Here is a 23154-nt window from a genome sequence, read left to right on the forward strand (position 1 = left end):
TAAAATAATTTTTATTAATTAATTAATAAATAATACGAAAAGAAAAATGTCATTTTTTCCTAATCGGGTATTAAAAGTACACATATTAGGCTTTGCTTAAAATAAGAATAAAAATAAAAAATGTTATTTTTCCAAAAATGAATAAATAAATAATCAATTATTTATTTATTTAACAATTATTTATAAAAAACAGTTTAGTTTATGCTTGCTGGATGCGGAATTTTGTAAGCTTTACGATGATAAGCTCATAATTAAGAAAAGTTTATTTGCTTGAAAAATATTTAATTTTTTAGTAATTTCTTACTATTATTAATTAATTAATTAGTTAATTAATTAATTAATTAATTATTCGAAACACAAAAGAAAACGGCACTTTTTCCTAATCGAGTATTGAAAGTACACATATTGAGCTTTATTTTAAAGCAAGAAAGAAGAAAAAATGTCCTTTTTTCAAAAAATTAATAAATAAATTTTCAATTATTTATTTATTTAACAATTATTTGTAAAAATAGGTGTAATTATACTTGTTGGATGCGGAATTAGGTAAGCTTTACGATGATAATCTCATAATTCAGAAAAGTTTACTTGCTTAAAAAATATTTCATTTTTTAGTAATTTTTTACTGATTTTTATTAATTAATTAATTAATAATTCGAAAACAAAAAAAAACGTCATTTTTTCAGAATCAGTTATGGAAAGTACACATATTAAGCTTTATTTTAAAGCAAAAAAAAGAGAAAAAAAAAATGTCGTTTTTTAAAAAAAAGTGAAAAATATTTTTAATTTTGAAAAAAATTAGTTAAATTGTTAATTAAAAAAAAAAATTTTTACACCATTCGAAAGAGGAGGAAAAAACCTTTCGAAAACATATAGGTCAAAATTTTGTCCACTCTACTGTATTTTAGCTATATTAGCTAAAAGAATCCACTGTCCACACGTTACCAAAAACTTTAACCCCCTCTCCCCCCTACAATTTTTAATAAAATATCTTAATATTTTATGGGTAAAGTTCTCTCCCATAGTATTAAAGTTTGTGCAAAAATCAGCCCGATTTGAAGACTTTCGATTTTAAGTTAGGACAATTGAGGAATTTTGCCCCATATGCAATCGCAAATTGAATGGCAGTGTATTCACAATTTCACTGAGTAAACATTCGTCAGCAGAGTTGGATCGAATCAATTATTACTTTGGTACATAAGCAGGTACGTGTCAAAGCAGCTCAGGACAAAAATCAATAATTTTAATTTAGATGAATGCTTTTATACATTTCTACTCGTCAAATATTCGATATATAATATATTTCGATTACTTTATTATATATACTTCATTAGCTTATTACATATCACTGTCGGGGCTGTTTTTTATTATTTTTTTTTTTTATTTCACCGCGCTGTAAAAGTTATTGTAAAAAAGAAATTTCCTAGTAAATGAAATGAGGTGACGTATATATATACACAGTATATATCTATATTGAGGTGTCAGGTGGAAATTGAATTGCTCCTTTGTGAGAAAGGGAGTTCAAGAGATTATGCTGGATTTCGATGTCACATATCAGATAAAGGAGGATACGGCACTGTCTCGATCCCTGACGGCGACAATAATTAATAATGGTCTTGTTTGCGGTTCAGTCAGAGGGTGAGATTGTGGTTGCAATATCAGATTCGTGTGGCAGTTATCTTTCCCAAGGATACCATCGCTCATGACAATTAATTCTTTTTTCTACTTCTATTTAATTTAATATCAAACATAAATTTCATCGAAACAATAGAGCGATTGCTACTAAACTTTGGAGAAAAGTTTTTAATGTTTTTAATGTTCATTAAGTGTAATGTTGCTGAAGGTAATTAACAGAAGATCAAAATAAATATTTCCTTATTACTGTCTGACTTGAAGTAAACTGTATTTGTTTCATTAAACGAATCTTGTCACTTGTCTGAGTAAAAGTATTTTACTACTTGTCTGACTCACAGAACTTTACTACTTGTTTGTTTAAAAAGTATTTTTTCACTTGACTGACTAAAAGTATTTTACTACTTGTTTGTTTAAAAAGTATTTTTTCACTTGTCTGACTAAAAAATAATTTTACTACTTGCCTTGTTTAAAAAGTATTTTTTACTTGTTTGACAAAAAAAGTTTTTCCTACTTACTTGATTCAAAACGCAGTTTTCTATTTGACTGATTATAAATATATTTTACTACTTGTCTGACCACGATTGACACAAAAATTGAATTTTGATTTTCCCTGACTTTTCCCTGATTTCCAGACAAAATTTTGACTTTTTCCCAGAACCTGAAGAATATTCAAACCTTCTGAAATTCAATAACGTATGAGAATATTATTATAAAACATGAAAAAGTCGATAACTCTGAGTCTTCGACTCGGAGCTATCGATTTCTTCATGTTTTATAATAAATTTAAAATGAAAGAGTGATAAAATCATTATTTTATATCATAAGAATATTGTAACTATAAATTCAAATTTTCAAAGACTTGAATTTAAACCCTTTTCGAAATTAAATTATTTCTAAAAATTCACGCTATAATGCTTTTAATATTCAATTATAATTTAAAATTTTAAATAAAATTCATTTTTTAATCAATTTTTACTAGAACATTTTTCGAGATTTCAATTATTTAAATACAAAGATAAATAATTTATTAAAAAATTGAATATTTCTTAAAATTGAATTTTTATGAAGAATTTTATCAAAATTTTTAAAAGTAATTCTTCTTTCGGTAAATTTAAAAAGTAATTTTAAGAATAAATGCGATTTTCTATCAGTTTACTTAAAATTGTATAAAAAATAATTTAAATTCTACGATAAGTTTTGTTATTTATGAAAAATAATTAAATTTTTGCAACGAACTTTATTCAAAAATTTTTAAAGAATTAAATTTCGGAAGAAAATATTATTTATGAAAATAAGTCTTTTTTTGTGAAGAATTTTATTCAAATTTTTTTTAATAATTGAATTTCTCAGAATTTTTAAAAAACTTTTTGAAACTAATTCAATTTCATCGAGAAAAAAAATTTCATTAAAAAATTTAAAATAATTTAAATCTGACGAAGAATTCAAAAATATTTTTTTTAAATAATTGAAGTCCTGTGAAAAATTTTATTTTTTGAAAAGAATTCAATTTTTGGGAAAAATTTTATTAAAATTTCTTAAATAATTAAAATGCTTTGAAAAAATGCTTTATTTTTTACGAAAAGAATTGGATTGTTTCAAAGATTTTAAAAACATTTTTGACAATAATTGTACTCCAAGGAAAAGTGTTATATATTTTACGAAAATAATTGTATTCTATGATCAATTTTCATTTTTATTAAAATTTGGTTTAAATAATTGAATTCTTTTGGAAAATTTTATTCAAATAGTATAATTATATTAAAAGAAATTGAAATAAGGAATATTTTTGATAATAGTTGAAATTTTCCCAAGAATTATATTAAATTTTTTTAAAATAATTAAATTTTGGAGAAGAATTTTATTATTTATGAAAATAATTAAAATTTTGACGAGAATTTAAAAAAATTTTTTGAACCTAATTGAATTTAAGCGAAGAAGTTGACCACTTTTGAAAATAATTGAATTTCTGTAATCAGTTGTTCTTTAAATTCCTATTAAAAATTTTTAATTCATAAAAAAATGATATTTTCTAGTAGTCTGACTAAAATAAATTTTACTACTTGCTGACTAAAAAAATGTTCTGCTCGTTTGACTAAAAGTAAAATTTACTACTTGCTAAATTATACATTCTTTGCATTTTGTCTGACTAAAATTATTTTTCTACTTGTCTGACTAAATAGTATTTTACTACTTGCCTGACTAAAAATAATTTTACTACTTGACTACCTCAAAGTATTTAATTACTTGGCTGACTAAAACGTATTATACTACTTGCCTGACTGTATTATACTATTTGGATGACTAAAAATAAATTTCTATTCCTTTTACTTAAAGTTGAATTTACTACTTGTTTAATTAAATTTATTTTAACATTTTATGGTTTACCAAAATTATCTTACTACTTGATTGACTAAAAATAATATACAAATCAACAGACTAAACTGTATTTTATGAATTTTCTGATTAAACTCAAAAATTTCTACTTGTCTGACTAAAAATCTTTTACTTCGTGTCTGACTATAATTATTGTATTACTTGGCTGACTGAGAAGTATTTTTCTACTTACATGACCTGAAGTAAAAGTTATGACTTTAAAGTATAACATTATTTAATTGGCTGACTAAAACGTCTTGTACTACTTGTCTGACTAAAAATTTTGTACCACTTGTCTGATTGAAATAATTTTACTCCATGGCTGACTAAAAATAATTTTTCTACTTGTCTGACCAAAGCATAATTTACTACTCGTTTATTAAAAAGTATTGCAGCAATTGTTTGACTAAAATTTTTTCAACTACTTGTCTGAATAAAAGAATATTACTACTTGTCTGATACAAAGAAAATTTTCCTTCTGTGGTTACAATATCAGATAAGTATGGTAATTATTTAGGCAAACCATCGTCCATGAGAATTTATTCCTTTTTTCTTTAATTTAATATAATATCAAACAAATATTTAATCGAAACAATAGTTCAATTGTTTTCAAACTTAGAAAAAAACTTTTTAATGTTTCTAATGTTTATCAAGTATAATATTACCGGACGTAGTTACCAGAATGTCATAATAACTATTTTCTTATTATTAATCAAATAATGCCTCATTCCCTAAAGTTTTCCCCCAAAAATAATTAAATATTTGGGGAAAATTATTACCAAAAGTAATAAATAAAGTAATAAATTATAAAGTAACAATGAAAAACAAAGTAATAATCTCTCATTTAATTAACATGAGATATTACAACAAACATGAACTCATTATGAAAAAGAAAAAGTACTTTTAAGGGGAAAACGATAAAAGAGACAAAAACAAATTAGGCCAAGTAAAGAGAATATAAATACTATATTTTTATAAAAGTAGATGCGGGTTTCGTTTGCTTTAGAAAAGTTAAATGCCAGTGGGCGGAAGATGGTTTTGCCAGTCGTGCAACATACAAAGTACAAAAGTGATGCAAAATCTCGGATGCAGAGTGGTATAATTTCTCTAGTTGAGTTTCATCAGTTTAATGCCCGTTTAAGCAAAAGGTCATATTATATATAATTTCAAGTTTCTAACAATGAAAAAGATATGTCAGATATAAATGAATGCATTATAAAGTTGAGATAAATTTTATTATGCATTATTTTTTTTCTATAAATAAAAATTATTCAGTGAAAAATGAGTGAAAAAAAAGAAGAGAGAAAGAGAAACTAATTTTATTTCAAAAAAAAAGAAGAAAGAATGAGAAAAAAAATAGGGATGAAGAAAAGGAGAACGAGTGTGTTAAAGGGCGATTGCTCCCGAAGTGCGGTCGATGTAACCCATTGGCACGCGATTTCGTAAAGTTTGCGTGACACGCGAAGGAGCAAAGCCAGCACGCGTTAGTCCAATATACTTTTTACCAGTAGTCACACGCTTGAAAAGTAAAGCCAACACACATGGTTGTAAAACTGACACATTTATTGTTGCCCCTCTACCATAAAAAGAGCCAACGGCAATACCGTCGCGTCATTGACTTTTATTCCAGTTTTTCTTGATTTTACTTCGCATAATGATACACAATAAAAAGTTAAACAACTTTTTTTCTCAGGATTTTCTTCTCCTTCTCTTCTATTTCTTTAATACAAAGTGAAAAATTTTTAATTATTACCAAAAAAAAAAAAAAAATTTCTATTTCTATACTGTTCAAAAATTATTAATTATTCCTAATTTCTTTTATCACTACTAAAACTTTTATCAATGGTAAAAAGAAGTTTTTCTATTTTTCATTAATAAACTTAGTTTTTCAAGAGGACAGCAAAAATTCTTTTTTATTTCCTCGACTCCTGAGTGATCGTTAAATTTTTAATTTCGTTATTAAAAGCGACCGAGTGATAGAATTTTATTTTAAACTCAAACTGAAAACTAAATAAAAAAATACTTCTAATGAGAAAAAGGAGGAAAATTAAAAATACTCTTAAATAAATAACTAAAATTATAAAATATAATAAAGAAAACGATCTAAATGGATAAAAATTCAATATCGCCCTCACACGCAAAATTTATCGTCGCGTAAAAATTTTCCAACTTTAGTGAGAGACAAGCAAAAATGGTATTGATCTGAGATGCTGGGAGCAGTAGCTAATTAGATTTCCGTGCACAGGTGTGAACTCCAAAGGAGAAAAGGCAGCGTCTTGTAAATTTTATAAAAGGCAGTGAGTCTATGTTTTCTTCATGCAGCTGAAAGTGACTGGAAACATTTTCTGCTTTTTTTGTGTCTTTGTTTTCTTTCCTTTTTTTTTGAGTTTTTTTTTGTTTTTTTTTTGTTCTTTATATTGTGCCATAAGCTACAAGTCCTTTTCTTCGTCGGAGATCGAGTTCAAATTCTATTTCCACTTTGTTGCCTCAAGTGAGGGGCTGATCTCTATCGAACAACGATTCTCCATCGATATAGTTTACCGGGAACTTTGACTTCTATTCAAGGATGTCTTAATTTCCTGAGTAAAGATGCCGTTCTTTTTTTTCATCACCCTCTTTTTTTAATACGAGGAATGTCTATGACATTTGGTTCATGTAAAATAAAATCTGGAAAATATTATTAAATATTTTTTGTATTTTGCAAAAAAGTTATTTTGTAGACTATGAAAACATTTATTCCTTCACTGAATCAAAAAGAATCATCTGCCTAAAATTATTTAACTAATTTTGTCTGACTAAAGGGTGTTATACTACTTGTCTGACTAACAATCTTTTACTGCTTGTTTAAAAAAAAATTATTTTATTACTACGCTGATTGAAAAAATATTACTATACTTGTTTGACTCAAAGTAGAATTTACTTCTTGTTAAATTAAACATATTTTGCCACCCGTCTGACTAAATTGTTTTTACTACTTGTTTGATTAAAAGAAAATATTCCTTTTAGTCAGGAAAATATTAATATTTTTTTAATCAAACAATTTGTAAAAACAATTTAGTCAGACGTGTGGTAAAATAATTTTATTAAACAAGTGGTAAATTATATTTTGAGTCCGTCAAGTAGAAAAATTATTTTCAGTCAGCCTGGTAGTAAAATAATTTCAGTCAGACGAGTAGTGAAGGATTTTTAGTCAGACAAGTAGTATAACACAAATTAGTCAGACAAGAAGTATAACACTCATTAGTCAGCCAATTAGTTAAATAATGTTTGACACACAAGTAATAAATTTTACTATGAGTCAGTCAAGTAGAAAAATACTTTTCAGTCAGCCAAGTAGTAAATGTATTTTACTACGTGTCTGACCTAAAATAAAATTTACTACTTATCTAACTGAACCTATTTTACTACTGGTCTGGTTAAATCGTATTCTACTACTTGTTCGACAAAAAAAAATGTTTCTACTTGTCTGACTCAATGTAAAATTTACTACTTGTCTAATTAAAAGTATTCTCCCACTTGTCTGACTAAAATTAATTTCCTACTTGCCTGATGCAAGAATTATTATACTACTTGTCTGACTCAAAATTTATTCAACTAGTATTTTATTGATACCCAACTTAAGAAATATTCTTTTTCTCGCCTGACTCTATAATTCCTTTTCTACTTGTCTGACAAGACTCATATTTTTCCACTTTTCTTATTTAGAAAGTACTTTTTACTCCTTTAAGTATTTTTACTTGTGAAAATAAGTAATTATTCTCGTCTGACTAAAAAGATCCTTTTCTACTTGTCTTTTCAAAACAATATTCCTCTAAGTGTCTGACTCAAATTTGTTTCTCGTCTGACTACAAATTTACTGTTCTACTTGTTTTCGTAAAAAATAATCTTCACTTTGTTTGATTCGAAAATTTTTCTCGTCTAACTAAAAGGATATTTTTCTACTTGTTTTCGTAAAAAATAATCTTCAAAGTGTTTTATTCGAAAATTGCTCTCGTCTGACTAAAAATATATTTTTCTACTTGTTTTCATAAAAAAAATGAATTTTAAATTCTCTGACTCGAAAATATTTCTCGTCTGACTAAAAAGGTCCGATTTTTCTACTTGAATTCTTAGAATTTCTTAAAACTCTAAAAATTCTTTTTTTTCTAAATGTCGGACATAAAAAATCTATTTCTAACAAACATGAAGCAAACAAAAAATGACAATAATAATAGAAAACAGTTTTTCCTGCGCTCACAACTCGTCAGAAAAAAATTGTAGTAATAATTTTTTTCAACATTGTTTTATTCAACTACATAAAATGCGACTTTATCAAAAAAACATGTTTAATTTCCCGTCTCTAATTTTATACAGTTTGTCTCGATATTGAGAGTGCCAATTGAGTGTACATTAGTATATCACGTGATAATAATTCACAACCAGGTCACATGAAAATAAGTATGAATTACATATACGTCTCGTGGACTTTTTATCCGTATGTGCATTTTATACTCTTCATACGTTGTTAGCATGAAATGTAAATTATAATCACACGTGATACCGCACGTTTAGAGCTCCTCTGAGTAAATCTTGATTATCTGACTTCGCAGTTGAAACATTAAATCAAGAAATATTCAAACATTATTCAAAATCTTTGTGTTTTTCTGTTTTTTTCAGTCCTAACAATCTGTTTCAATCAGAAATTTTTTTTTGTCCTCTAATTTTTTTTAATCCTTTTTACATTCTTCTATACCTAACATTTTTTGTTATTCTCTTATTTTTTTACTTTTAAATTTTCTTCTTTCTCTTTTTTTTCTTTTTTCTTTTCCTATTTTTTCTTTTTTCTTTTTCTATTTTTTATTTTTTATTTTTTCCTTATTTCTTTTTCTTTTATTTTTATGTAACATTTTTCAATGATGAATCATTTTCACTTGTCAATTTTTTTTGGCAATTTTTTTTTTATGGAATTTTGAAATCTCGGAATAGATTTATCTAAATGGTACGGATTGACATTTATAAAAAGAAGGGAAAATGTTTGATTTAGCGAAAGCTATTGAAATGAAATGATCGGAGATCTTGGAAAATGAATCAGCTGTCCTCCCTCTCATTTATGATTTGGATGGCGACTTTTCTGACTCTAATAGAAACTCTCATGAAGTCCCTCTATTGAAAATGAATATATGATATTCTGGTCTACCGTATGAGAAACGATCTCTATAAATCCTTAGTGAGCATCAAGCGGAAAACAATAAAATCTATATTTTAATCTGCGCCTGAGCGTTTCTGTCTCCTGTTCATAGAGTTTCTCTCTCCCTCTCTCTCTCTCTTTCTCTCAGGGGAATATAATAAAGAGGTGGAGAAGATGAAGGGTAGAAGAGCAATCATTCATCAGAAGCTTATACCGTTGGGAAGAGGAAGAGAAATAGATTTTTTTTCTTTACAAAAAAAAAAATTTTTCAGTCACCCCTTACAAATATAAACATATTTCGATTTGTAATTTTTTTCAATTCCTCTTATTTATCTCTTTTTTAATATCACACACATACATATTCACATATTCACACACTTTGTCACTATTAAATTATCACTCTATCATACAAATTAATTCTCCTCTCATTTAAATAATACTGAATATCTGTTTATCTAGAAATCGTTCCCAATTGAATATTTCCTCCATTATATATTCCATTTTAAAATTAGTGGAAAAATTTTTTCCATTTATCTGCTTTTTTAATCAAAATGAATTTCACTTGAAAGTTGCGAGAATAAAAAGCAGAAAAAAATGCACAAGAAAAGTTTTATAATAAAATTAACGATACATTGTGTGTTAAAGTTTATTTTACCGTGAGAGAAAACATAATTTGTGAAATGCCTTTACAATGAGACAAGAAATTTATTCGTTTTGTAAGAAACTTTTTTTTTCTCTCGTCGATAGTTTAATTGCTTTTAAATGAAATGAAATAAAAATCGAGAGAATGTGACTAACGGCATGTTATGCTAAAACAAGAAAGACATTGTTTAATTTAGAGGGAAACTTCCTTACGCTTTTCAATGAGAAGAATAGAATTGAGACAATGTAGATAGAAGAGTGACGCTTTCAGAATGAGAATATCAAGAGAGTTGAAGAGAAAGGGGAAATCTCAAAGTAACTGAGAATCCAAATTTGGTGAAAAGGGCAATAAGAAATAGAGAGAGAGAGAGAAAAAAACAAAAATTTGATTCTCACCGAAAGCGGAAAACCGATTCCAGAAGTGAAGTACAGTAAAAAAGACACAGTGCGGGTCAGTAATTCTTTTCTCTTAACCCTTTTTTTAAGAATAAAGAAATACGAGGTCAAAATTAGGACACGTGAAAAATGAAGTGGAAAAAAGGTTCACTTATGAATTCCCACCGCAGGAATAAAGAAAAAAATTTTCCACTAATAATTAAGAAGAATTTTAATAAATAAAAATTTCTTCATCCACCATGTAGAAGGACGAATCATTAAAAATACAAAAGTTCTAAATAAAAAGCGACTGGAAATTTTGCTCTAAATTTTCTAAAATTAAACTGAATTTCAAATTAAATTTAAAATCTAAAATTGAAACTAAAATATCGATTTCCATAAAATTATATTATTATTATTACTATTTAGAATATTAATATTTATTTCGAAAATTATCATTATTAATGTGATTTATTAAATTATATTATACTGTTAGCAAATTTTATTTTGTACATTAAAAAAACATGAATTAAGCAATCAAAATTTCCTGATAATTACATTATATTAAACGTGTAAATAAATGTACATGCATAATGAATATTATCAATACATTTTATCAAATTCGACTGTCCCCAAAAAAAAAGTGTTAAAATACAGTGTCAAATAACAATAAAATAATAAAACACATTGAAATCGAAATTGATAGGTATATATATCTGTATATAAAATGTATGAAAATATTCAAAGTAAAATTGAAAATGCAACTGAAACGCCCGTGGGAATTCGTGGAGAATATGCGAGGCATATGGTATTTGAAATGATATCCGGCAATGCTGGGCAAAATGTTGACCCTATGAGTCAACGAGACAAACGGAATTTTCATTTTATGCAAACTCGAATGAAATCCCTATATGAAATCGACAATTTTTCAAAGACTATACTTTTTGAACAATGCACATTTTTGCTTCAAAAAAAAAAAAAAATGAAGAAAAAAAAGCACTGCAAGTTCACTATTACCATCTTTCTATTCATTATCCCTCTCAACAAACTTTTGGAGAATTTTTTTCGGGTATTTAAAAATTTTAATGATCACTTTTTTTTAAACTACTCGCTTAGACATAATATAATTGAATTAATTTTTTTGAAAAACGTTACCTAAAAATATTTTTTTTGGTCAAACGGATAATTTTCTTTTCAATTTTTGAACGCAGGCTTTGCAGTCGTTAATTAAAAGAAGCAACGAAAAGTATTTAACTTTGACTTTCGATTTAATTAAGACTTTGACATTGACTCTCAAAAAATTTTAATTTCACTTTGACTTTAACTTTGATTTTGACTTTGACTGTCAGGGTGAAAAAGAAAGTGAAAGTGAAAGTGAAAGTCTCTAAAATTAGGAAACAAGATAAAAAAATTATTGAATTTTTTATTTCCAGTTCCCCTTCACCAAAAACAGAGGGGAAAAAGTAATATAATACCTTGAAAAGCAAGAAAATAAAACAGCGAGGTGAAATAAATATAAAAATTTTTTTCCCTGTGTAAAGAGATCGTAATATCAAAGATTTTCTAAGCAAAAGCACCTGACGCACGTTCCACAGGATAAATTTCCCTAATATTATTCCCGGCTGAAGAGACGAATGGTTATTGCGACGGTTATTGCGAATTACGGTGCATCCAGACGGGACGCGAAGGTTTCGGAGATTGTACACTCGAGCTGCTACCCATTCGAACTCCATTATTATACCAACAGATAAGTAATAATAATAATAGTGCCTAATGGTAATGGGCTAATTTAAATTGCAATTTCCAACGAATGACATTATAATAAGGAAATATTTCCTGTTTGTCTGAATCGAATAGAATTTTTCCACTTTTGTCCGACCAAAGTTTTTTTTCCTACTTTATCCGAATTATTTATTATTTATTATTTTTATTATAATTATTTGATATTATAATATAATTATAATACTAATATTAATAATAATGTCTTCTTGAGTCAGACAAGTAAAAAACCTTTAGCATTAGTCAAGTGGAAAAATACCGTTTAAGTCAGACACAATATTTTACATCAATTTTGGGTCAAACAATCTCTCTTTGTATCAAACAAGTAGAAAACTGTTTTTGAAGTCTTGATGAGTTACAAAAATATTTTTTCACTTGTCTGACCAAAAAAGTATTACACTACTCGTCTGATACGAAATCAATGTTATTCCTATCTTAAAAATGTGTTTTTGACTTATTGTACAACAAAATTCTTCTATATTTCTAAATAAAAATAGTAATAATTTACATTTAATAAATTTATTTCATTTTGTTTTTGCAATTAAAACACAACATTCGACTAAAAATTGCATATATACCATTTCAAGCTGCCTTAACTGTACATGTGCTACTTGTCTGACCAAAGCTCGGGATTTACTACTTGTCGCGCTAAAGCTTGCATTTGTATTTATTTTAATACTATCCGCCATATAATTCGGTAAGCTTTCTCTGTATTTCACCAAAAAAAAAAAAAAAAAAAAAAAAAAAAAAAAAAAAATCCCCCTAATTGTACCGCACAAAAAATATTCAAAAATAATATCCCGTAATATTTATTACTTTCCTTTATTGAGACAATTTTTTTGTAATTACTAAATTAGAAATACTAAATTAAAAAAACTAAACTAAAAATACTAAATAAAAATACTGAATTAGACAATTTTTATTAAATTAAAAAATTAAAAAACAAATTAAAAATACTAAATTAGCCACAAAAAATATTTCGCAATAAAAAATCTTATTTTAATCCTCTTTTTTAAATTTAAAAAAAAATCCCTCGGGGAAATTCCAATTTTTTTGTTTGTATTAAATAAATATTCATCGTTATCGTTATAATTTGCAATTTTTTTTTTTCTTGAAAAATTAGCATAATAAAAGTGAAAAGAGATATGATGGTCTGATCAGTTGATTTATATTCTCGCTTTCACTATTCCTCTCTCTCTCTCTCACTCTTTTTTCTTTCGTTTCTTTTTTTTTTTTGCTTGTGAAAAAAATGCCTCCGAAAACTTCTACCCTCCTCGTTCCCTTTCATAGTGTAGCGAGTGAATTTCGCTGAAGAAGAAGCGATCCATCATAAATTTAATACCCGAAATTTTGAGGATGTTCCACAAGCTTTAGGGAGCCATTTATTTTGACCAATGATATGAACTCTCTGATGATGTACCTACCAGCAGAGAGTGTGTTTTTTTCAAGTAAATTTTCCGCTTGAAAAATCAAAAGCTCTGTGCGAAAGCAAAAGAAGTGAAAACACTAAACTGCCTGGCATTTATATATTTTTAAAAATTATTTTTCATTAAATTTAAAATAATATTTTCCATTAAATTGAAAAATTATAAATTATAAATTAAAATTCGAATATTATAAATTAAAATTTATAAATTAAAATTTATAAATTAAAATTTATAAATTAAAATTTATAAATTAAAATTTATAAATTAAAATTTATAAATTTACAATTTAGTTAATAAATTAACAATTACTTAATTAATCATTAAATTACTTTTTGACAATATTTATTATTTAATTAACTGACAGATTTTATATTTCGATAAATTTATTAATTCCGAATGTGGATATTTTTAGTTTTATTAATTTATACTATTTATATTTTATACTAAACAGAAAAATTAAATATATAAAAAGTTAAATTAATTAAATAGGAAAAAGGGAAAATTAATTACAATGAAATGAATTTTTTTTCCAATAAAATTGAAATTTTAGTTTCTGAAAGATTAGTACGTCAGTCACAATCGTGAGGCCAATGTGCATGTCTGATGAGTCGTACGAGAACAGCGATTTCCACTTTAGTTCCTCACATAAAACGCAATCCTGACAGGGATACTGCAATGTGTTAGTGCCTACTAAATATATAATGATAAGTGATAACAATAACAGATCGATCATGTATATGAAAACGACTTTCCATATTCACATAAGATAAACCACCAAAGAAAATAGTTCAATCATTTTTAAACCCCAAATAAATTTTCCCTAAAATTACAATTTTTATAAATGTCTCCTTAAAGTTTAAAATAAAAAATATCTAAAAACACTAAAGAAGATACTGAATGGTAATTTTTAAAAATTTCCCCAAACTTTTCTCTGATAATAAAAATTATCTAAAAAGCCTTAAAAATAGGGAATATTAACTTATTTTCATTAACCCTAGATTTTTTAATTTTTATAAATATTTTCCATTTATACACGGGTGGTATATTCTAAATATATTAATCTATTATTGCTCCAAAGTGAACATTCGATAATGCATGTATATACATATATAAAATGTAAAGCATTTCGAAAGTGCTTAAAATGCATTTGAAATTGAATAGGAAATAATCCTATGGTTCGAAATTCGATTGTGAGATTAGCAGTCAGTATAGTGCCTCATTGAAAAAAAGAGAGAATTGTCCATTATTATACTCACATATTGAAACGAATTAAAAACAATAAATCTATTAGCTAACGACAATAAATGTCTGGTGCTTATTGGATTTCCTTATATAGACAGTTTTAGTTTGATGATTATTGGAAACAATTGACAAAGTAATTAATTAAATATAGAAACCTTATACTAGACTTGAATTAATCACTATTGTAATTTTCTTGTTTTCAATAAAATCATTTTACTCGATGAAATGCAAATGGTATTTTTTACTAATTGAATTCAAAAAGTATTTTTTTACCTATCGGACAAAAAATAAGAAATATATTTGTTTGATTTTTGAATAGAAAAAATGTATTTTTTTTCTTGTCTGACTTAAGAAGTATTTTACTACTTGCCTCCAAATTAAAATTTATTTCTTGTCTGATACAAAAAGTATTTCACTATTTGTCTAATTTAATAATTAACAATAATTAACTGATTGTCTGACTCAAACTACTTATCAGACGCAAAGTAAAATCTACTTGTCAGGAAAGTAGTAAAATTATTTTGGTCAGACAAGTAGTAAAATACAATTTAGTCAGACAAGTGATAAAATACTTTTTTTTAAACAATTTGAAAATTTTACTTTGAGTCAATCAAGTAGAAAAATACTTTTTAGTCAGACAAATAGTAAATCTATTTTACTATGTGTCTGACTCAAACTAAAATTTACCATTTGGCTGACTAAAATATGTTTTACTACTAGTTTGACTCATAGTAAAATTTATTACTTGCCTCATTAAAAGTACAATTTCTATTTGTCTCCCTAAAATTATTTAACTAAGTGGCTGACTAAAACCTGTTATACTACTTGTCTGACAAAAATTATTTGACACCTTTGGCTGACTAAAACGTATTTTACCACTTATCTGACTCAAAGTATAATTTAATACTTTTCTATCTAAAATTTCTTAATTAATTGTCTGACTGAAATGTGTTATACTACTTGTCTGACTTAAAGTAATATATACTACTTGTCTAATCAAACAAATTTGTTTACTTGTCTGACTAAAAAATATTGCACTACTTATTCAATGAAAAAAAAATTATTTTATTCAGACCAGTAAGTGGACTTTCTTAACATCCGATAAGTAGAAAAATAATGTTTAGTCAGACAAATAAAATCATATTTTTAAAGTTAGACAAGTGGAGAAATACTTTTAAATTCAGACAAGTGGAAGAATACATTTAGTGACAGACAAGTTAAAATAGATTAATGATTAATTTATCCATATTTTTGTTTTTAAAATATTTTTTCTTTCACTACTGTAAAAATTTCGTTCGGGGAAAAAAATTCCAAAAATCTTTATTTCTCATTACCTAAAAGGATTATTTAAAAATCCTATAAAAAATTTCTTAATTACAATCATAAAATTTATTTTATTCACCAACGAGTCGACAGAGAGAGAATGCATACAATATTACATTAATATTTCAGAATTCTCAGAATTGCCTGAATAAATATTTAAAGCAATATTTATTTATTTATTTATGCAAAGCGAAACAACCAACCTACCCAAGAGATATTTCATCCCCATCTAATAATAATAATCCTAATTCAAAATCTAATTAATACCCCCAATTTTTATAATTCCCTCATCTTTTTTTTTTCATTTTCTAAAATCCAAAAAAATTAAAAAGTCGTTTAATAATATAACGAATAATAAGAATTAGTACTCGAAACTTAACGAATTTTCGCATATTCACATTAGGATTATGTCAAGTTTATAATTAATTCACGAAAATACAGAATATATGTATATATATATCAGTGTCATTATGGAGTCAGCGTAAAGCTCAACGGATTACTGAGTATAGCGCCAGATTACTGAATTTTGATGTGAATTATTGTATCTCTATAAAATTATCGACTAGTGATAAGTAGAACATATATATTAAAAATTTCGATAAATTTATAGAGATATATTATAACCGAAAAAAAAGGAGGACAAGAAAAATACAACAAAATCATTAATCATATTTTGTTCCATCTAATCTAGAAATTAAGAGCGTAAGAAAGTGATTTAAATTCGAAATCTTTGGGAGGTTAAATTAATGTAAACAAATTGAAGAGTTGCGTGTCAATAGAAAGTCTAACGCTTTAATCCTGACCCTCGAATTATTTCTTTCCTTTCTTTTTCTACCAAAAAGGGTAAGTCAAGACTTGAACATAAAAATTATTATACACACACTCTTGTTTCTTTGCACGCAAAACTTCAATTACTGATGGTTTAAAAAATTTTTTTCCTTTTAAAAATCTGGTTGACAATTCAAAAGTGTTCCGAAAAAAATACCATTTCTCTCCCCATTATTATTTTTCTGTAAATTATTATTTTTCTCTAGATTATTTTTGTTGGAGAAAAATAATTATTTTCCTAACAGCAAAATGAAAAGTATTTTTCACTCTATCTTCTCTAATAGGAAATAATAATTTTCATTTGCAAGTGAAATTTTATTTTAATGACGAAAATTCCGTTAAATGGGACGAACTGAAGAAAAAAAAAAAATGCTGGGGAAAATTGTTTCTTTTTCGAAAGCGAGATATCAAGCTAATTTTTCTTATTCCAAGTGGTATAGAAAATTACTTCTATATAAAATATTTCTCTATAAAAGCTTTAAAAATAGAAAAATAATTCGTTAGGAAATAATTTTCTCAACAAATTTCTTTTTTACGAGAAATCTTCTGCATTTTTAATGTACTGTCCTCATTTTTTTTAAATTTAGAAGTAACCTGATTTTTCACAAATCTTACAAAAAAAAATTTTTTTAATTCCTTCCTTTTAAATAAGGAACTGTGTTAAAAATTTACAAACTGTAAAAGACAATATTCTTGTTAAAGATATAAAAATAAGCATAGAAGTTGAATCAAGTTTGTCAGTAGGGAATATTTTCATCCTCTTTTGTTTTTACTTAATAAAAAGAAAAGTAAAACTTGGTACTTGCATTGTAAAAGTTTGGGGCTTTTTTTTTTAATGATGGCTCTTTCGGTGTGGGACACATTGTCAGTATAGTTGTGTCCTTAGTGTCCAATAACGAGCACTGTCTAGTTGTGAACTTTGAAATTTCCATCAGCGTTGATCCAAAATAGTCACTAGATAACCCCGAAAAGGGCCTCTGGCAAATAGCGAAGCCCACACGTAATAATTGAGCTTTAAAACGTGACCTAGCTCAACGTTTAAAGCACTCTACTACAGTGTTCTCTCTCTCCCTTGTATTTAACGAAGGAAAATGTCACTTATATAGTGTTTAAAGCACATTTCCGTTATTAATCATTGAAAAAAAAAAAAAAAAATGTTCTTTTCCGATAAAATTAATGCCTGTAATAATGGATTTTCGAAATCGGGCAAAATCCGCAAATATCAACGTTGAAATCTTTATCGGTCAATTTTCGAGTATTACCGGGTTATATTGGCCCGTAACTCGTATATAGTCTCGAAGCCTTTTGAGCTTTGTTGTGCCTAGGATATATATCGTCATTCACGCCGCGTTAGCTTACAAATTTTCCCGTTCCATTAGGTAAAAGAGGCAAAGAGGGGAGGGAGTGGAGGAGGGGGGAAGGGGGGGTTGGTGGTCCGTGTGCTCTCGGGGAGCTTTTAAAGCTTGAACAAAAGCTTGTACAGGATGGCGCCGCACGTACGAGTTTCTACGCGAACGCTCCAAGAGCTTTCCGTTGTTTCGTTACATCGGAGAACAAAAAAATCACCTTCAAATTCACGGCAACTTTTTCCCACTGTATATAAGAATAAATACTTTTTTCCCCGCGAAAACACAAGAATAATCGTAAATTTATTTATATCACGCGATATCTCAGAATTTTCTCTATTCAACGAAATCAATTCTTTACTTTCCTACAGTTGTAAACAAAAGTGTTATAAAGTATTTTTTAAACAAAAAACCTCGGGAACAATTCAACATTTCTCGTTCTACTCGCAGAAATTCCACTTTTTCTTCGAAATTCTACTAAAAATTACCAGGAAATTAAATAGTTTTTCAAAATTCTAAACATTTTTTAGTGTTAAAAATTAAAAATTTATTTATATTCGATATTACGTATGAATTATAATTAATGTTTTTATTTATAAGAATTTAATATAGGGTAGGAAAAAAAATAATTTTCTTAAAACTTTAGATAGATATTTTGAATTTGATAAAACATTTCGTGAAAATGAAAAACAAGAATGAAAAATTTTTAGTGATAAATTTCGAATTGAGGAAAAATGAATTTTCCTTTTAAATGTAAACATTTTATTGTGATAGTTCTGTTTCAATTAATTTCTGTCTACTCGTATTATATTTATTTACTTTGTTGTTCTCTGATTGATTGATGGTTTGCAATAACCGAGTGATTGATTAACAATGTAATTAGTACTCCTAGTACAATATTTGATGCACATTGTAAAGGCAAATTACATAATTCGATGATTTCATTTGTAATTGGACGACGTTATTTATAAAAAATTGTACTAAAGGTACTTTTAAAGGGATTTTGAAAAACAATTTTAAAAAAGAATTTTAAAGAAGTATTTTTAAGAATAATTTCAGGAAACAATTTTTTAACAAGTATTATACAAAAGTATTTTAAAAAACAATTCTAAAGAAGAATTTTAAAAAATAATTTTTAAAAATGAATTTTAAAAAGCAATTTTGCGAAATGATTTTAAAAACAATTTTAAGGAAGAATTTTATAAACAATTTAAAAGAAGGATTTTAAAGAACAATTTTAAAATAGAATTTTAAAAAACAATTTTAAAAAAGGATCACAGGTTTTCTGATATCAAATTCTTGGTTTTGAAACGTTTCTTGTCTCAATTTGATATTCTTTGAAAAAATATGATTTTAAAAAAGAAATTTTTAAAATGTATTTTAAAAAAAGATTTTAAAAAAAGATTTTAAAGAATTGTTTTTAAGAATAATTTCAGGAAAATATTTTAAGAAAATATTATACAAAAGTATTTTAAAAAACAATTCTAAAGTAGGATTTTAAAAAATGAATTTTAAAAACGGATTTTTCAAAAAAAAATTTAAAGAAGCATTTTAAAATGAAATTTTAAAAACTGATTTTAAAAAACAATTTTAAAGAAGAATTTTTTCTCTCTAAATAATTAGTGATAAATCATCATCTAAATTCAAATATTACAAATTTCTACTATTTACTAAAAATTTTACTATTTTTATTTATAAATTTAAATTAGTTTATTCAATTTTTAGTGATAAATTACTAAGAATTAATTGAAGTTTTTACTGATTTAATTTAATGGTTTTCATAAATTAATTTTACTTAATTCGTTAATTTATATTCAGAAAATAATCCAAAAAGCAACTAGTTATTAAAAAAATTCTTCTTTCATTTTTTTTTAAAATCAACCTAATTATTGATAACAAATGTAAATAATTATTCAGACAATTAAAAAGCCACATATCCAAATTGAATCAATTCAATCAATTATTAAAGATCGACTTAATTTTAATTGATTCCATAAAAAACTGCAAATGCATTAACTAATTAGTTACTTTTAAATAAATTAATAGTTGAATTAATTGAATACAATCTCAAATGTCCATCGAATTTAGGAATTTTCAACTAATTTCTTAAAAATTTAACTATTTACAAATAAATTATTTCTTTAATTATTTTTTACTAATGATTTAAAAATTTAATTATTTTCGACTAATTATTTAAAAATTGTATTATCTTCGGATAATTATTGAAAAATTTAATTCTTTTCAACTATTTACTCATAACAATTTTTATTATTTTTAAATACTAACTTAAAATTCTAATTATTTTCAACAAAATTAAATTTAAAAACTAAAAAAACCTGTCAAAAAAATTCTTTAACAACTTTATTGAAAACAATTTTTTCCAACAAAAAAAAAATTAGTTACAAAAGTCACTTGACCCTTTGAGGCACGAGTTATTTATTCAAAGGGAAAACAATTTTTTTATTTAATGTTATTAAAAAATTTTGCAATTCACAAAAACAGAAAGTTCACAAATATAAAACAGAAACCACTAATTAATGTTAAATATTTCGCATTTCAAATATATTATTCAATGTTGTAAATCAAAAATATTTGAAAACATTTTGAATCAAAATGATTTTTAAATATTTGAAATTAAAAATGTATTCAAATGTTTTAAATCAAAAATAATCAAATATTTATATCAAAAATATTTTCAAATGCTTTATATCAAAAATATTTTCAAGTATTTTAAATTAAAAACATTGTTTAATATTTTAAATCAAAAATGTTTTCAAATAATTTAAACCAAAAAATATATTTCAAAAATTGTTAAAATGAAAACGTATTTTTCAAAAATCCTTTTATTGAATCTACCAAAAGAAAAGTGGAGCAAAAAATTTCCAAAAAATAGTGTCACGACAAATGTTGAATTGTAAAAATTTGCTATTCACAATTTTTCTTTTTTGCATTATGCAACGACAAGGAATACCGAAAAGTTCCTGTCTACTTAAGACACGAGTTATAGTCACGCGAACTTCACTCCCCCGAAGGTCGATCATCTCCACAAAAAAAAATCGGAGCATCTCTCAACAATTCGTTAAAACAAAAAAAAAAACCCAACTCTCCTAAGATAAAAAAAACACCAAAAAGAAAAATAAAAAAAAAGAACAAGAAAATTACTCTCTAAAATGTAAAATACTCCCCGTTATATATAACGAGCGGCAGATGTTTGATCAAGTTTAACTATTCCGAAACTTCACATAGTCGCGTTGTACAAGAGAGAGAGTTCAGTATTTAAGGATATAGTAAATCCCACAAGCCACGTGTGTGTTGGTCGTGAACTTATTCACGACATGATATAGAAAGTTCATATATAAAAAAGAGTTCCACAGTGTCGATGAAGAGTCTTTCTTTTTTCATTGTAGGGGGGAAAACACTAATTTTTTTTTTTTCTTTATTATTTTACTCACCACCATTTTGCGCGATAATTGGGTCGATCGCCACCAACAGGACAAGGAAGATAGGAGTCATATTGACAACCCTCTTTCCCGCCTTTCCGTCGTCACCCGTCACTGCACTCAATACCACCGTCGCAGAATGCTACCTATGACAAAAAAAAATCACCTCTTGTCAATGACATATTACCACTGATGACAAACACCTTTTTTCATTTCTTCCAAAAAAGAAAAATATATTCAAAAAAAAAACCACAGGACAATCGGCAAATCCTTCCCGCCAGCTGGGAAAGTCTCAGAGTATTTTTTCACTATTTGGGTATTTTTCCAGTTTCTACTATATTACATTCTTAACACTAATGAAATTTTTTATTACTATATTGTTTCATCAATTTTATATTGTTTTTGTATATTTATATTGTTTTTTATATTTTTACATTAGTACCTTTTGTATTAATTACTTTAGTACCTTTTGTATTAATTGTATTAATTGTATTAACACCTTTTGTATTAATATTTTTTATACTAACACCTCTTGCATTAATATTTTTTGTATTAATATTTAATTTTTTATATTAATAGGTTTTTATTTTTACATTAGTATTTTTTGCTTATTAACATTTTTTTAACTAATTTTTGTATATTAGTATTTTTTTATACAAATAATATTTTTATTATTCCGTTTTTACTTTTCGAATATACCTAGCGTATAACTAATTTCACTTAAGTTCTTAAATAAAACTCGAAATTGAGCGGAATAGAAAAATATTTTTTTTTTTATCTCCTTGTGCGCTTTATATTTACAGTCGAGGGATTTTTCACTACCGTAGAGGAGGGATTAATTGTCGAAATATATTTCTTAACGACGGGATTTATCCAGAGTGTTGGAATCATTTTTTCTGCTAACTCTTTTCTATTTTTCTATTACATATTTCGTAGTCGAAATATTTTTTTTTCAAAATTCAAAGTCTTGATATTTTTTTTTGTTTTGTTTTAAAGCAAGAAAAAAAGGGGAAAATAATTTTCCACTAGCTTGCCTCTTTTTTTCTATGATTCCACGACCATTCCATATTTTTGATCTCTGGGAAATTTGTTGCGTCGCCCTTGAAAAGAGCCGGAGGGTGGTATTCTTTTTTATTTCCGATTTGCGTTATTTCCTTCTCGAGACAAAGGTGACTTTAATAGTCCCTTCCTGTTTTCCCGTGGCTTTCGCCAGGGGAAATTTTTCATTTTCCGCTTCACGTAGCAGTTTTCTTTTTTGCACGCGGCTAATGGCGCGCGTCCTGTGATAATGCCCTGGCAGAAGCTCAACGTCGAGGTGAAATCCCTTTTTTGCACGTACCCAAGTTTTCACGCTTTCTTTTCCTTTTTTTTTTTTTTTTTTTGTTCCTTTCCTTGCAGAAACAGGGACAAGTAGGATATATGTATAAAGGGGGTTTTCAGGTACTCAATGCAGAAAATCTTCTTTAAAGCCCGTTTAATAAATTACCCTCGAATGACTCGTGAGAAGAAACATTAAAATGACTGATGCTCTTCTATTCATTTTTTTTTTTTTAGAAAAATTTTTTATCGGACTTTTTTTT

General features: G+C 26.2%; 1 protein-coding gene across 5 annotated transcripts in view; it reads right to left on the bottom strand.

Moving 5' to 3' along the window:
- Positions 1 to 23154, bottom strand: part of LOC122500993 (tyrosine-protein phosphatase Lar) — a 450509-nt gene that overhangs the window by 352600 nt on the left and 74755 nt on the right. For all 5 annotated transcript variants that reach the window (XM_043610191.1, XM_043610193.1, XM_043610190.1 and 2 more), the window contains exon 3: positions 21587 to 21720. In XM_043610191.1, the coding sequence (XP_043466126.1) occupies positions 21587 to 21647 (61 nt within the window). In that variant the 5' untranslated portion in view covers positions 21648 to 21720. The remainder of the gene's footprint in view (positions 1 to 21586; positions 21721 to 23154) is intronic.

This window comes from Leptopilina heterotoma, unplaced genomic scaffold (assembly GCF_015476425.1).
Source record: "Leptopilina heterotoma isolate Lh14 unplaced genomic scaffold, ASM1547642v1 Lhet_197, whole genome shotgun sequence".
NCBI classification, from domain to species: domain Eukaryota; kingdom Metazoa; phylum Arthropoda; class Insecta; order Hymenoptera; family Figitidae; genus Leptopilina; species Leptopilina heterotoma.